At 42.9% G+C, this 13,456-nt stretch overlaps 1 protein-coding gene across 1 annotated transcript; it reads left to right on the forward strand.

Annotated features, from left to right (window-relative positions):
• The first annotated feature begins 188 nt into the window (after positions 1 to 188).
• FBXO7 (F-box protein 7) lies at positions 189 to 13,230 on the forward strand. The gene is made up of 9 exons (XM_084610858.1): positions 189 to 445; positions 2,317 to 2,617; positions 4,407 to 4,634; positions 6,225 to 6,366; positions 7,680 to 7,763; positions 9,356 to 9,451; positions 10,459 to 10,635; positions 11,342 to 11,379; positions 12,481 to 13,230. Exons 1-9 carry the CDS (start codon positions 324 to 326, stop codon positions 12,883 to 12,885), a joined length of 1,593 nt encoding a protein of 530 aa, XP_084466984.1. The 5' UTR covers positions 189 to 323; the 3' UTR covers positions 12,886 to 13,230.
• Positions 13,231 to 13,456: the final 226 nt, after the last annotated feature.

Consider the following 13,456-nt stretch of genomic DNA (forward strand, 5'->3'; position numbering starts at 1 on the left):
AATCGTCGATCCAGCTGGGCGGACTCGAGCCTTTCCTTCAGCGTGCACGCTCGGAAGTGCGCAGATCCTGCGGCGAGCGCCGAATCATCGCCCCTCAACGTTACCGTTGGTGCGGAGAGCTGGGCGGGGCCCGCTCCCATGAACACCTAGGGGCGGGGCGGGGCCGGGCCGGGCTGGGGCGGGAAGGGGGCCGGGCTCTCAGGGAGCGAGGTGGTGCTTCACCAACCAAAACAACAACAATCCCCAGCAGCCCCCGCGCCGCCGCCAACACCGAGGGGGCAGAGCGGAGCCCGAGGGGGGAGCGCGGAGCCGCCGCCGCCGCCATGAAGCTCCGGGTCCGGCTGCATAAGCGGACGGCCCCGCTCGAGATGCAGGGGGCGGAGCCAACGCTGGGGGAGCTGCGCGCGCAGCTGTGCCAGGCCCTGCTGCCCACTTGGGGCTACAGGTAACGCCGGGGGCGCGGTCACTCCTAGGCCGGCGGGTAACACCCGGCTACGACCGCGCAGCGCAGGGGGGAGGGGCCGGGCCGGGCCGGGCCCCTGACCCAGCCATCTTGTCCCGGGCTGCGGGGAACTTGCTGCCCCCGGGGGCGGGCGGGCGGGCGGGGCTTCCCCACAGGTGCCCGGTGCTGCTGGACACCGCGCTCCCCCCGCCCCCACCCCGGGCAGCGTCCCGACGGCCAGGGTGACCGTTGAGGCCGCGGGCGCCCGGCCCGGCTGCAGCGTTTCCAGGCCTCGGGTTTTTACCCCGAGTCTCCCGGTAGCTCTTGGCTCCCGTAGAGCCCGCGGGGGCGCTGGGCCGCAGCTGGCGGCACAATCGCGCTTCTAGCCCGCCTGGCCGCGGAGAAAAGCCCGGCGAGAGGCGCAGCGCGTGCCAAGGGCACGAGCCCGCGCAGCGGCCGCCCCCTCCCCCCCCCCCCCCCCGAACGGCTCAGGCACGCGCATGGTTCTGGGGGCCCTGGCTGTGGCCAGGCCTCGGGCCGCAGCTACCCTAGCTGGGGGTCCCGCCGTCCCTCGGCTGAGGCACGGGCCGGGAGATTGCCCCGCTGCTGCGCCCGAGCTGCGGGCACTAGGACTGGTACGTGATCCCAGAGCTGTCACTTCCGAACCGTTCACCAAAAAAAAAAAAAAATCAGGTGGCAGAAGTAAAAGAGGATAAAACGCCCGGTGTTTATTCGGCGGACTCATCGCTTTCGGTTTTATTTATCCCTCACCACAAAAATGGAAATAAAATGAAAGCGGCTGTAGGGAGTTTGCTACACAAAATGATGTTGGAGAAGTTTGCTTCCGGAGTCATGATTATATAAATAGAAAAGTGAAAGTTATTCTCAAACACCCCACTGAAACGCTCAACTCAGGTCTGATGGTACAACATTTATGGACCAAAATTGAACCTTTCTTCAGTGTGACACAAACTAGAATTTGTCTTTTTAGTATGGCTGTATAGCCTTCTTCTAGAGGGGGCTCTGTGTTTCAGCAATCACAAAAAGATTTGTGTGCGAAAGGCTTGTGATTTTTTTTTAAAGGAGAATAAATGCTATTAAGTGATTTTTTAAAATAAAAAATGAGCTGCTTTAGCAGGCTAAGGGCAATAAAATATTTGCATTAATGTTTTTGTGTGTGTGTATTTTATATTCATTCTGAAGGATCCCAGAGCGCTTCACAAGCAGTATATATGTATGCTAGCAGCATGCTGCATAACAGCATGGGGAGGGGGAACTTGTCCTAAGACATCCGGACAAACCATTAATCTTATTAAAATGCCATGGAATCTTTGCTGTCTCTGGGAAGACCGTATTTTTCAAGGACTTGCCCAAAGACCCTCACATTGAGCAAGCTAAAGGATATTTGCATAGAAATATTTTCAAGAATTAACTATTTTAAATATACTCTGCCCCAGTGGTTCATTTAAAATCTTTGCCCTACAGCTGCTGAAGCTGATGTTAGTTTTGAGGGCAATTGGCTGCTTCCCAGAATGTATTTATAAGGTACATTGTAGACAGAGGCAGTTACCTGTTTTTCAGAGATGGAGGCTTAAACCTATCCAAGATTTCTAGGTTCTGTGATTTAGTTAGTTAAAACAAACATAACACAAAGAGAGAAAGGTAGAAAAAAATCACTTTAACCTGTATCTTGGTTTTATACTGTGTCCATCATTTATTTTCCCAGTGCTTCTTTGGGCATGTGACTAATAAGACCGGTACTTAGGTTTAACAAAACCATTTAATAATCATACCATACATTTGTGTAATCTGAATGTATGACTTAAACTGATTCCACCAGACATGGCCTTGGAGTTTTTTCTCTTTCTTTGCAGTTCTCATACCCAGTTTGCAATAACATTGAACAACAAAGATGCCCTCACTGGAGACCATGAGACCTTGGCTTCATATGGGATAGTTTCTGGAGATATGATATGTTTGTTACTGGACGAGACCAATGAAGCACCCATATTACCCCCATCCTTATCTTCACCTCCTCCCTCACTGCAGAATAATCACAAACTGTTCACCTTGACCACCAGCCACAGTCAGGCCAGCAGTTCAGAAACAGAAAGGCAGAATGGGCCATGTGAAGACCTTAAAGCTCAGACTGATGCTCAGAAGAGCGATAATATGGTAAGTACTTAAGGACTGAGGTACACGGATCAGGAAATAAGAGGAGGCAGCACACTGATGCTGGTTGCTAGACTGTATAATAGGGAGCGTCCTTGAAGTATTATGGTTCTAAGTGCTTACCTGGTGTTTGGTCAATCACTTATCTGTCTAGTACTGTCTCTATTTATAAGCTATTAAGCTTTATCCATGCCAGAGATGTTAAGGTGTTTCAAACTCCATTTGAGTCCTTTACATATCTCTAGATGTTTGCTAATCAGATTTCTGCAGAAACACACACCCTTTTCAAGGGAGCTAGGAGTGAGTTCTTCTCCCACCTCCACAGCCTCCCTTTAAAAAGCCACTTCTGATACTTGCCACAAGAGTATGTGTTTGTTCCCCCTCCTCCTCTCCTAAGCCCTCAACCGAGCCAGTGTGAAATAATGTCCACTGGAGGAGAGAGTAGTTTTGTAATCAGTTGAAATAATGTCCATGGTTTAAAGAGTTTGTCATGAAGTAGGAATATTCTGCAGGAACAGTTCCCTTTTAAGAAATGTGTCACTTTAGGGTTGGTTCCAACACATGAAACTATATTTTTTAAACACACACAATCCTAAAACACAGAATTGTAGAGCATCTTGTTACAGTCTTTGTGCCCACCAATGTGAAAACTTGAAAAATAAATTGTAATATAAATTAAGGGGTGAGGGAGGAAATTTTAGAAAAAGTAAAATGTGGGAGAAAATACTGTTCCACCTTTGTGGGAAGCACTGCCCCTACACTTTACTCTTAAAAGACAAGCTCCTCATTTCAGAAAAGTTTGGACATAGTAATCATTTAGTTGTACTTATTTCATGTGTCTAAGATAAAATTTCTTCCCTCCCTTCCAGTAGGCTTTCCTTCCAAAATTTAGGAAAAGGTGGAGAGCAACTTTTCATGTACTCCTTTATATGCCACAAAACTAAAGTGTAAAAATTTGAAAAACAGTTTAAATTGCTTCTTTTGAATTTTATCTCAGGCAGTTTTGAGGGGGCATTTAATCATACTATATGTTATAAAATCTGAATGTCTGACTTTAAGGGTATCTTAGTAGAAGGGAAAGTGTGGAGAAGACCTTTATGGTTTTTGAGGGGGATGCTCTTTTGAGAATTAGATCTAAGGGGCTGGGAATAATTTCATTTACAAAGAAACTTGGGCATTCTGGACCAGTCTTAGTCTTGTCATTTTTGGTCAGCTGCCTTGAATTTTGACAAATGGTGATGCCATACTGTGTAGAGTTGTGCCCCTGTAGCCTGCTCTAAGAATCTTCATGGTGCTTTAATACATTATTTATTTGTAGTACAGTAGTGCGTATAAGCCCATTGTATGTACAACATCTATCACACATAATAGACTCTGATCTGAAGAGTCTGTATTACAAATAGACAAAACAGACAAAAGTAGTAGTAGTATTCCCATTTTACATAGGCACAGAGATTAAGTGATTTGGTGAAGATCACACAGAAAGTCTATGGGAGAGCCAAGAATTGAATCAACTCCAGTGCCCTAACCCCAAGACATTCTATCTCTTGGAGGTTGCTTTGTGTTGTAGTGCAAGAAAGCCCCTCTTACATTTGAGAAAAGTTGTCATTCAAAAGTAGTATCCTTCTAAGCTCCGCATGGCAATTCTGAGTGACTGACCAGTCTGTGCCCCCAAATCAGAGCTTCACAATATAGTTGAAAGAAGACTGAAAGGGCTAGCAGGATTATCAATTTAATCCATGTAGGATTAAGTTTTTGAATGCCACCTTGTTTTTATTACTTTCCCTTTAAGGCAGGATCCAGCCTAGAGTTTGCTTCTGGGCTAGTCCCAGATGACGTTGATCTGGAAGAAGGTACAGGTTCTTATCCTTCTGAGCCAATGCTGTGCAGTGAAGCTGTGGATGGAGAAGTGCCACACTCCTTGGAGACCCTCTACCATTCTGCTGAATGTGCCCGTGCCAACGATGCCTTGATAGTTCTGGTACATCTTCTCATGATGGAGACAGGTTATGTACCGCAGGTAAATGCAAAACTGGAAGAGAAGCCTCCCACTTAGTAGGAGAAAAATTGGAATATCTAGAATATTGTTCATGTGTCTGTGCTTATAGATCTACTGTTGATGATTTACATCCCTCTCAGTAGCATGGGCAGCTGAAGTACCAGCTTCCCTAGTTTATCTTGCCAACATGCCTTAATGATGAAAGAGTGGTACAATCTCTAAGAGTGGGACAGTAGTCCAGTCTACATATCTAGTCAATCCTTGGCCTCCCTGCTTAAGTGGGAGGATGTTAGCTACTCATTTTTGGCTATGCAGGGATAATGTTTAAATTCAGTTCCTAGAGTGGAGAATGTATGCATTTATATCATTCTGTATTCAGTTATCAATAATTTTGTGTACTCCACCCTTGCCTCTCTTGGCATTCACAAAGGAAAAATATGCCTTTCATACCAGCATTGTGTATTGACTGCCTGCCTTCTAATTTGGAATAATTGAGTTCCTTTTATATATATGGGAACATGATTTGTGACAATGGATGTCTTTGTTACAATCTCCCCCTCGCCCCCCATATTTGACAGTTTCATTGGTGTTCACCTCAGATGATAGTTACTGTGGCTAAGAAGTTCATAGATCTGCACGAGATGAGCATTTTTCCTCACCCCTTGGCTATTAGTTGTAGGATGCACTAGTCAGCCACTGTGAGCTATGTCTCTTCAGCTCAGCCAGAAGTCTTGGGAGTAGTAACTGAGGCTGCAGCACAAAATTGTGAGGAAACAAATGGAGTGAAGCACACAGATACTATAGTAATGAGAGCCATATAGAAAGACCATGAGGAAATTAATAATTCTGTCTTTAGAGCAGGGTTTGAATAATGTACAGTAAATCAGGCCTGAGGCCATGTATTGTTCAGTGAGGGGAAAACAATATTGAATAGCTGCTTGTTCAGTGAGTACTGTCCATCCTATGCAGTGAATGAGGCAGGGCTCCTGTTGAAAATATAGTATATGATCATGCAATTAAAGATTGTATCATCATGCATATTTACGAGGGGGCCCAGTTAAGGTTGCACAGGCCTCTTAATTCTAGCATTCCCTAACTTTTGGGTGCTTGACTTCGGAACCTTAATGTTCTTTTAATAGTGTTTTTGTCTATGTGTGTTAAATATATATAGTCAAACCAGTAATATATATAATAAACATGGATTCATGAAGACAAAGGCACCCGGCTTCACTGGGAGAGAGGTGAAAATTGTCCCAACAGCCTTTCTTAAAACATTCTTAATATTAATTTTCTGCAGCCTGTGGCATGTACTGCATATATAGTGAATTGTGGTATAAAGGTTTTATTGATACGAGTTTAAGATGACTTGTGTATTCATAAGCGGTGAAGCTAGAGGTATGTTAATGTGGCCATCCCAAGTTTATGCTGATAAAACCTTTATGCCACATTACACCACTAAGTAGTGTGTCTCTGTAGAGCAGACATATTAATTATTCTGTCACACACACATCTGTTGGGATTTGAGTAGCTGTTAATATTTTAATTTAGTTCTTCTCAGCCTTGGTCGGATTGCTCAGGAATGCAGTGTTGTTTCTTTTCATTTACTGTCAGGGAACTGAAGCAAAGGCAGTATCTATGCCTGAGAAATGGAGAAGTGGAGGTGTTTATAAACTGCAGTACACTCACCCCCTCTGTGAAGATGGCTCTGCTGCTCTGACCTGTGTGCCTTTGGGAGATCTTATTGTCATTAATGGTAACTGTGCCAGGCATTAGAAATGTCTCTGTGATCTGACTTTTTTTACCCTTATACTCTATATATTGTCATATGATGCTACTTCATCCTTTTCCCCTCTGGAATCTCTCTCTCTCTCCCTTCCTTCCCCCTTTCTCTTTGTGGTGCTACATCACAGCTACCATTCTTCCAGCAAGGGAAGATGGGACTAGATTTCCTTTGAATCTTTAGCTTCTTAATCAGTTGAGCAAGAAAAGGTGCTCCCTCCTGGGGTTCTGAATGTGCTTGACTCCTTCTTGCCTGGGTGGCGATCCCAGGTCTCCCACCTATCAATACAGAGCAAACCCAATGGCTACTGAGCCAGCTCAAGTATTCAGTTTTAATTAGCATGTTGGCAAACTTGTCTGTTCCTTCTTTCGACTCATGGGAACTTGTGAAGTACAATACAAGGTGTTAAAATAGACCTAATGGGTTTAGCAGTATTTATGTTTTTGTATTACATGCTATTTGTAAAGGTCACAGACAAGTTCCAGACTTATTTATTTTGATGATTCAGCAAGCAGTCGCTTTAGCAACATCCCTAAGCTTCTTTCCACATTTTCAGTTCATCAGAACTATTCATTCCAGAAAATTAGTGCCATTACTTTCTCTTAAAATGATTTCCAGGTTATTTGGAGTATTTTTTGACCTAATTTACTCATCATTTTGGACACTTCCACAGTTTGCAGGGGCAGTTACTTCTGGGCTTGATTCTAACCTCAGATACAGAAATGTGCACTTCAGTGGAAAGTACATATACGTTAAAAAAAAATCCATGACCGCATGCATAAGCACTTAGGCTCTCTCAGGATATGTGACGAAGCATGTCTCACTGTCCAGGATTTAAATCTAATCCTTTGGCCAAGTCAGGAGAATTGCTTACTTGAATTTATGATGGAGAGGGGCAGTGCACTGACTACTTCGTGTACAAGAGCGTTCATCTAGTGAACAGGAGCAATGACTCCTTGCTACAGTTTGATTTCTTCAATGACCTTGTTAGAAATAATGGATCATGGTATATCACTGCCATCTCTTACCTTTGTTATGACTATTTCAACTGAAAAACTGCTGTAGGTAACTGATCTTTTTCTCTTCTATGCTACTTTGCATGTATTCATTTTTGGGGAGGTAAAATGGGTTTAGATATCTGCTTGTCAAAATTGTATGTTTTCAGTTCCTCTCCTCAGTAAGGAGACTGGGGGAAGGAAAACTAAACTATTTCCAAGGATAAGGTAATGAGATGGTCTTTGTAGTCTCTCACCATGTTCATTTCTTTCTTTCTTTTGCTTTTGCAGCAACATTAAAAATCAACAACGAGATTAAAAGTGTGAAGAGACTGCAGCTGTTGCCAACATCCTTCATTTGCTTTCAGGAATCAGGTATTTAGAATGCGGCTCTTTAGAAAACAGCCAGCCTGAAAAGTGAGGGAGCACTAACATAGACAGCAAACGTTTGACAGAGAGGCCCAAGATGCCAAAGGTGGTGATAAAAGAAGGTGGGTGACCACCAGTTCATGAAGCAGCTAGCCATGAGGAAAAAGGAATACAGAAGTGTGGCCACTAAGTAGAATTTTGCTGTTAAGATTACTTGAATTTCCTGGATTAGCTATGTAAGTGAAGAACCTTGAGAGGCCATCGGGCCTCTTCTGCATTATATCCCTTTTTCATGGGGCTTCTAACTAAATATATGGATGTATATAGGTGTTTCTAAGGTAGCAATGGTGAACCATTTAGGACTCGTTTTTGTTTTCTCTTTTTGTGGGAATTGGGGGTTCAATGTGACTAATGTCAGCTCTGTCTTTGTGGCATTGTAAATGTTGTTCTTGTTAGAAAGCGTGTGCTGACCACTTAGTCCAGGATGCCAAAATTAGGGAAACATCCAATGCAAAAGATCTGGATTTTACATTAGCACAGGTCTCACTCTGTTTTGTACTCTAAAGTACGCATGACTGCTTTGTTGCCAGTAGCTGCATTTTATTGCACTGTATCCTGGGTAGCCCCAGATCCTTATATAACAAGACTTTATTGAAAAGGCTACAGAAGGATAGCTAAACAGTGAAGTGTAGCCAAGATCATAGCAGCACCATTTTGCTTTTGTTGCTGCAATGAGAGAATGGGCAACCATTCCTGTCAGCCCCTCATCAGTCAGGTTAACAATTCAAGCATATGTGCCTGCTCTGTGGCTAAAATCTGGCAAATGTGTTGAGTCTGTAAACAAATTTTATTTGAAAAGCTCTTGGTGTCTGTAAACACAAAAGGATAACACTTGGCTACTTGTGAATATATGCTATGGACTTGGTCCATTACATTACTGTGGTGGCAACACTTCTTAATTACTGACCTGGTCGACCGGATTGTGATCTTCTAAGAAACTTCTAAGTCTTGATAGGACTGCGGAGTGGTTCTTTTTGTTTTTAAAACTGATCAAATATTTAAATGTCTGACTTTTGGATCGTTGGAGATGATTTAAAGGAGAAAAATACGTAGTTACAAAGGAGTCTGTATCCAATCTCAGAAATACAAGGAACTCCCAGCTGAAGGCTGAAACTCCATCCTTTTCTCAAACTATTCTACTGGCTTATCACAGGTCTCTTAATGTCATTTTTGCTGCCCTTTCTAGTCACAGCAGGAGGACAAAGAGGGCTTTGTAGCATACCTAACGCAGAGGGTATCTGATCCTTGATTGAGGTTCCATCGCAGTACTGTAATGGAAACAGAAATATATCCACCAGGATTCTAAGCTTTATTTCTTTCGCCCCGCTATAGATTTGGCCAGGTTCCAGTGCCTGTCCTCTTATTCTGATCCACCCCAAATAAAATATTTTACTTTGTTGTTTCCTTCATATGAAAAATGAAAACTTTCATGAACTATAGAGTTCTGTTTGTACACAAAATGTAACCCATAAACCTCTCTGCCTTGTATGTTGTATAACAACTTGTTGAAGTTAAACTCTGTCTTCTTATTTCAATAGAAGAAAATGTTGGAGGGGTATACAAAGATCTTCAGAAACTATCCCGCCTCTTTAAAGACCAGCTGGTGTACCCTCTTCTGGCTGCTGCCCGACAAGGTAACATCAATAAAAGCAACTGGTATGTTATCAGTTGGGAACTATCCAAAGCCCTACATAGAAAGAGTCATGAATAACCTAAGTGCTGGCTACATAGGGAGTAAGAATAAATATTCCTAGTTCTAAAGATATTAAATTAGTAGTCATCTAATTTTAGAAATGTTAGTAAAACTGTTAAAAATCTGAAATTGCTTGTGTAGTTCAAATTAAATAGAGCATTTGGGTTTCACTTAATGGGCTCAAGATTTACGCCACTGCTGAGACAGCTGGAAAGACTATTTCCAATGGTGATGATGACAAAATAGCAACCAGGCTTAAAGTGCTGAATTCCTTGGCTGAAGTTCTGTGCTGTGTATTTGTTCCTTTTGTTAGGCTGGGGGAAAGCTGTGCAGTATTACATCTTTTGTGGGATGACATGTTTAATGGTTGGTTACTGAGATGATGTTGGAAGGAATGGTGTGAAGCAACCGAGCTTGGTGATTTGTGTGGCAATAGTAAAGCATAGTTTGTTTTTACAGGAATTGCCAGACTAAATCTCAGCCTCACAATCCAAAGACAAACTCAATGATAAATTCTTTCTATTGGAGTATTTTTTGAATTTTGTTGTGTTTTCATGGGATTAGAGGTTCTTTGTTGAAAGTGGTTTATGTGGAATACTGGAATTAGACAAATATTGCCTTTACCTTTCCAACCTCTTGCTCAGTTTTGTAGTCTGTGAAGCATGATTAGTTCCTTAGGGCATCTTAAGTTTGAGGGACAATAGTGTGGAGCATAGCCAGTGCTGTATTCCTATTTCGTCCATTTCACATATGTGCGGAAAGTGTCTCTCTCCAATCTGTCATAGTAAGTCTCATCATAGCACTTTCAGAGTTAAGTAATGCAACTGAAAGCTCCATGGGAAATGACTTAAGGGAAAATGTTTCCAAACCAGGAAAGGACCCCTTGATGATGGGAATGACACTCAATTATTGCAAATAATGCTGCTTTCTCCTCACCTCCCATTCTAGCTCTGAACCTGCCAGATGTGTTTGGCTTGGTAGTCCTTCCTCTAGAACTGAAGCTACGGATTTTCCGACTTCTGGACATCCGTTCACTCCTCTCTCTGTCTGCTGTCTGCCGAGACCTCTACACAGCTTCCAATGACCAGCTTTTATGGAGATTTATATACCTGCGGGACTTCCGAGGTGATTTCCACATGCACCCTTTCTCCCTAATTGGGCTGCCACCTAAGGTCTCTTGTCAAATTCATTTTAAGAGGGGCTACATCTGTTTCCTAAAAATGGAGAGTAAATTTATTAATTAATCATTATATTGACTAATTGTGTTGGCTAGTTGAAAGCATAATACTGGCAGATGCTTCCTTCGGTGATTCTTAGATTATGGGCAACTGATAATCTGCCAAACATTTGCTGGTGGTCCACAGAGAGCTGGCCCGTCACCTGGTGCTGAGTCTCCTACTTTTCAGCTGTTTCTATAAAGACTCAGGCTCTTTATTGCAAAGATGGGGAGAGGAAGAAACCTTTGCCAGTGTCTCTCAAAAGAAGTTCTTTAGGAAACTAAGCAGTTATGGGTTGAGAGGCAAAGTGCTGTCACACAGACACTGGCAGACACTGACAGTATTTCTAGGGTTTCTGTAGTTGATGAATAGATACAGGAGCTTGAAATTTGGTGTGAAGCAGGGAGAATGAATAGATTGAATGGCTCCTGGCAGTACATCTTCTAGGAGTCCTAATGTTTAAGGATACTGACTCTTTATATACAAAGGTGCTTAAGGTCTGATCACCTACCTTATTTGTAAACCCCCGCAAAAACTATCTACTTATGCACCTCAGTATGAATGTGTTGTTTTTTTTTTTTTTAAAATGCTTATTAAATTTTGCCCCTTCACAGATCAAACTGCTAGGCCTCGCGACACAGACTGGAAAGAGGTATGTGGGTATTATATATGTTCTCTTTGGGATAAATCTCCATGGCTTGTTTAAGAATGAGCGTAAGGCTTGGAGATTAAGTGGGAGCAGAGATTAGGTTCTAAAATGCCTGGAGCTGAGATCTTCATATGCACATCATGTTCAGCCCACACAGGAGAAAATGCATTGCATCACTCCTAGTACCCTCCTTGGCCAAATCCTGGAATAAATTTGAGGATCCTCTGCAGGGAGCTAGCTGTATGCAGTCCTTGGCACGAAGGAGGGTTGCTGTTTTAGACATTGAGACTGGCAAGAGAGAATCTCAGCAGTGCTGCAGAACAGTGTAACTGAGTCTCAGATACCAGGGCCTGTTTGTAAACATTACTATCAATTCTGAAATGACCTCTTCAGCTAGAGAAGCACTAACCTCTAGTGATTAGAGCAAGAGACTAGGAGTCACTGACTTTTTATGACACATTGGACAAGTAACTTAACTGCTCACTATCTCAGTTTTCCTGTCTAAAATGTGTATAATGGCACAAACTTTACTTTTCACCCAAGGATCTTAAAATATGATTCATGTAATTGTAAGTAACGCTTTGTGGGGATAAGGAAAATTAGCCCTGTCTCTATTATATTTCATTTCTAAGGTGGCTTTTTGATGATTTTAGGCAAATATTTAGATCCCAAAGCAGCCATAAACCACACAAAATTAAGTGCCAAATTTGTACTTGGTGTAATCTTGACAATTTCAGTGGAATTAAACCAGGGATAAATTTGGTCATGGAGGTTTAAAGTAAATCCAAGTAGTCAGTATTTTTGGGGTTCTAATTCGATGGGAATCCAAAAAGAGAGAGACCGACCAAGTCAGAGCCCTTTCCACAGAAAAGTCTGATGCTCAGAAGGATGGTCTGAGTCTGCTGAATCAGGACAGTCCTGCCGTGATTTGAATACGGGCAGCTGGATCATTAGTGTGCAAATTGTAAATAACTGATAGAACATGGAGGGAGCTCTCCCTTGCCTTCTACGCCTGTAACAAGTGTGTGAAGGAAATCCAGTGTGGGTGAAGCTAGAACAATGAGCACCACTCAAAATTTAATCTCCATTTTTTCTTTTCTGTAGCTGTACAAGAAGAAACTAAAGCAGAAGAAGGAAAACCTGAGATGGAGGCACATGATGTTCCTGCCCCCACCTCCTCATCCCATTCCATTTCATCCCAGCCCATTCTATCCAAACCCCTTCCCTCCCAACCCATTCTCTCCTAACTCCATCTACCCCCCAATGATCATTGGTGGAGAATATGATGAGAGACCAACTCTTCCTTATGTTGGAGACCCAATTAACTCACTCATTCCTGGCCCAGGGGAGGCACCAGGCCGGTTTCCTCCATTCAAACCACATTTTGATCCAATTGGCTCTCTGCCAGGGCCAAATCTAACACTGCCAGGGCGAGCTGGTCCCAATGACAGATTTCCTGCCAGACCCAGCCGAGGCCGCACAATTGACATCCGCCGTTCATTCATCTGACTGCCACCTCTTCCTTTAATGAGTTTCTAAATTTTAGTTCCTGAGCTTGCTTTCTAACTGCAGGAGATTACATCAGGGCACTAACATCAACCTTCCTTTCTGATTATGGTGGGAATTCATGGGCACAAGGATATCTTGCCCACAAGGTATGGGTTCACTTAGTCTCTGTGGAAGTGATAATGCTGCACCACCTAGAATTCAGTGCTATTTCCAAAGTAGCTCTGCCTTGAAAGTTTGTGCTACTGTGTTTTCCCCTCTCTAATCATCTGTGAAGTGCTACTTAGAGAGCAGAAGGTTGTTGGCCTGATATTTGCTGCATCAGATAAAGAGCACTTTAAGCACAAATACTATGCTGGTCTGACTTCTTGTTATCTGAGTGATTGAATTAAGTGTTCGGGATATATGATGGCTTTTATAATCCACCTGGCTAAAAGCCTTTCTCAGTAAGGGAACCCTTCTTTTTCCACACTGTATAAGGTGCTAGAACTGGTGTTTACAGCACACATTTGAGTGTCTGAAGTGTTCCTAAAGTTGATCAATTACTTTCTTTTCACTAAAAGAAAAGGAGTAC

Source organism: Lepidochelys olivacea (genome assembly GCF_965140295.1).
Source record: "Lepidochelys olivacea isolate rLepOli2 genome assembly, chromosome: 1".
Lineage (NCBI taxonomy): Eukaryota > Metazoa > Chordata > Testudines > Cheloniidae > Lepidochelys > Lepidochelys olivacea.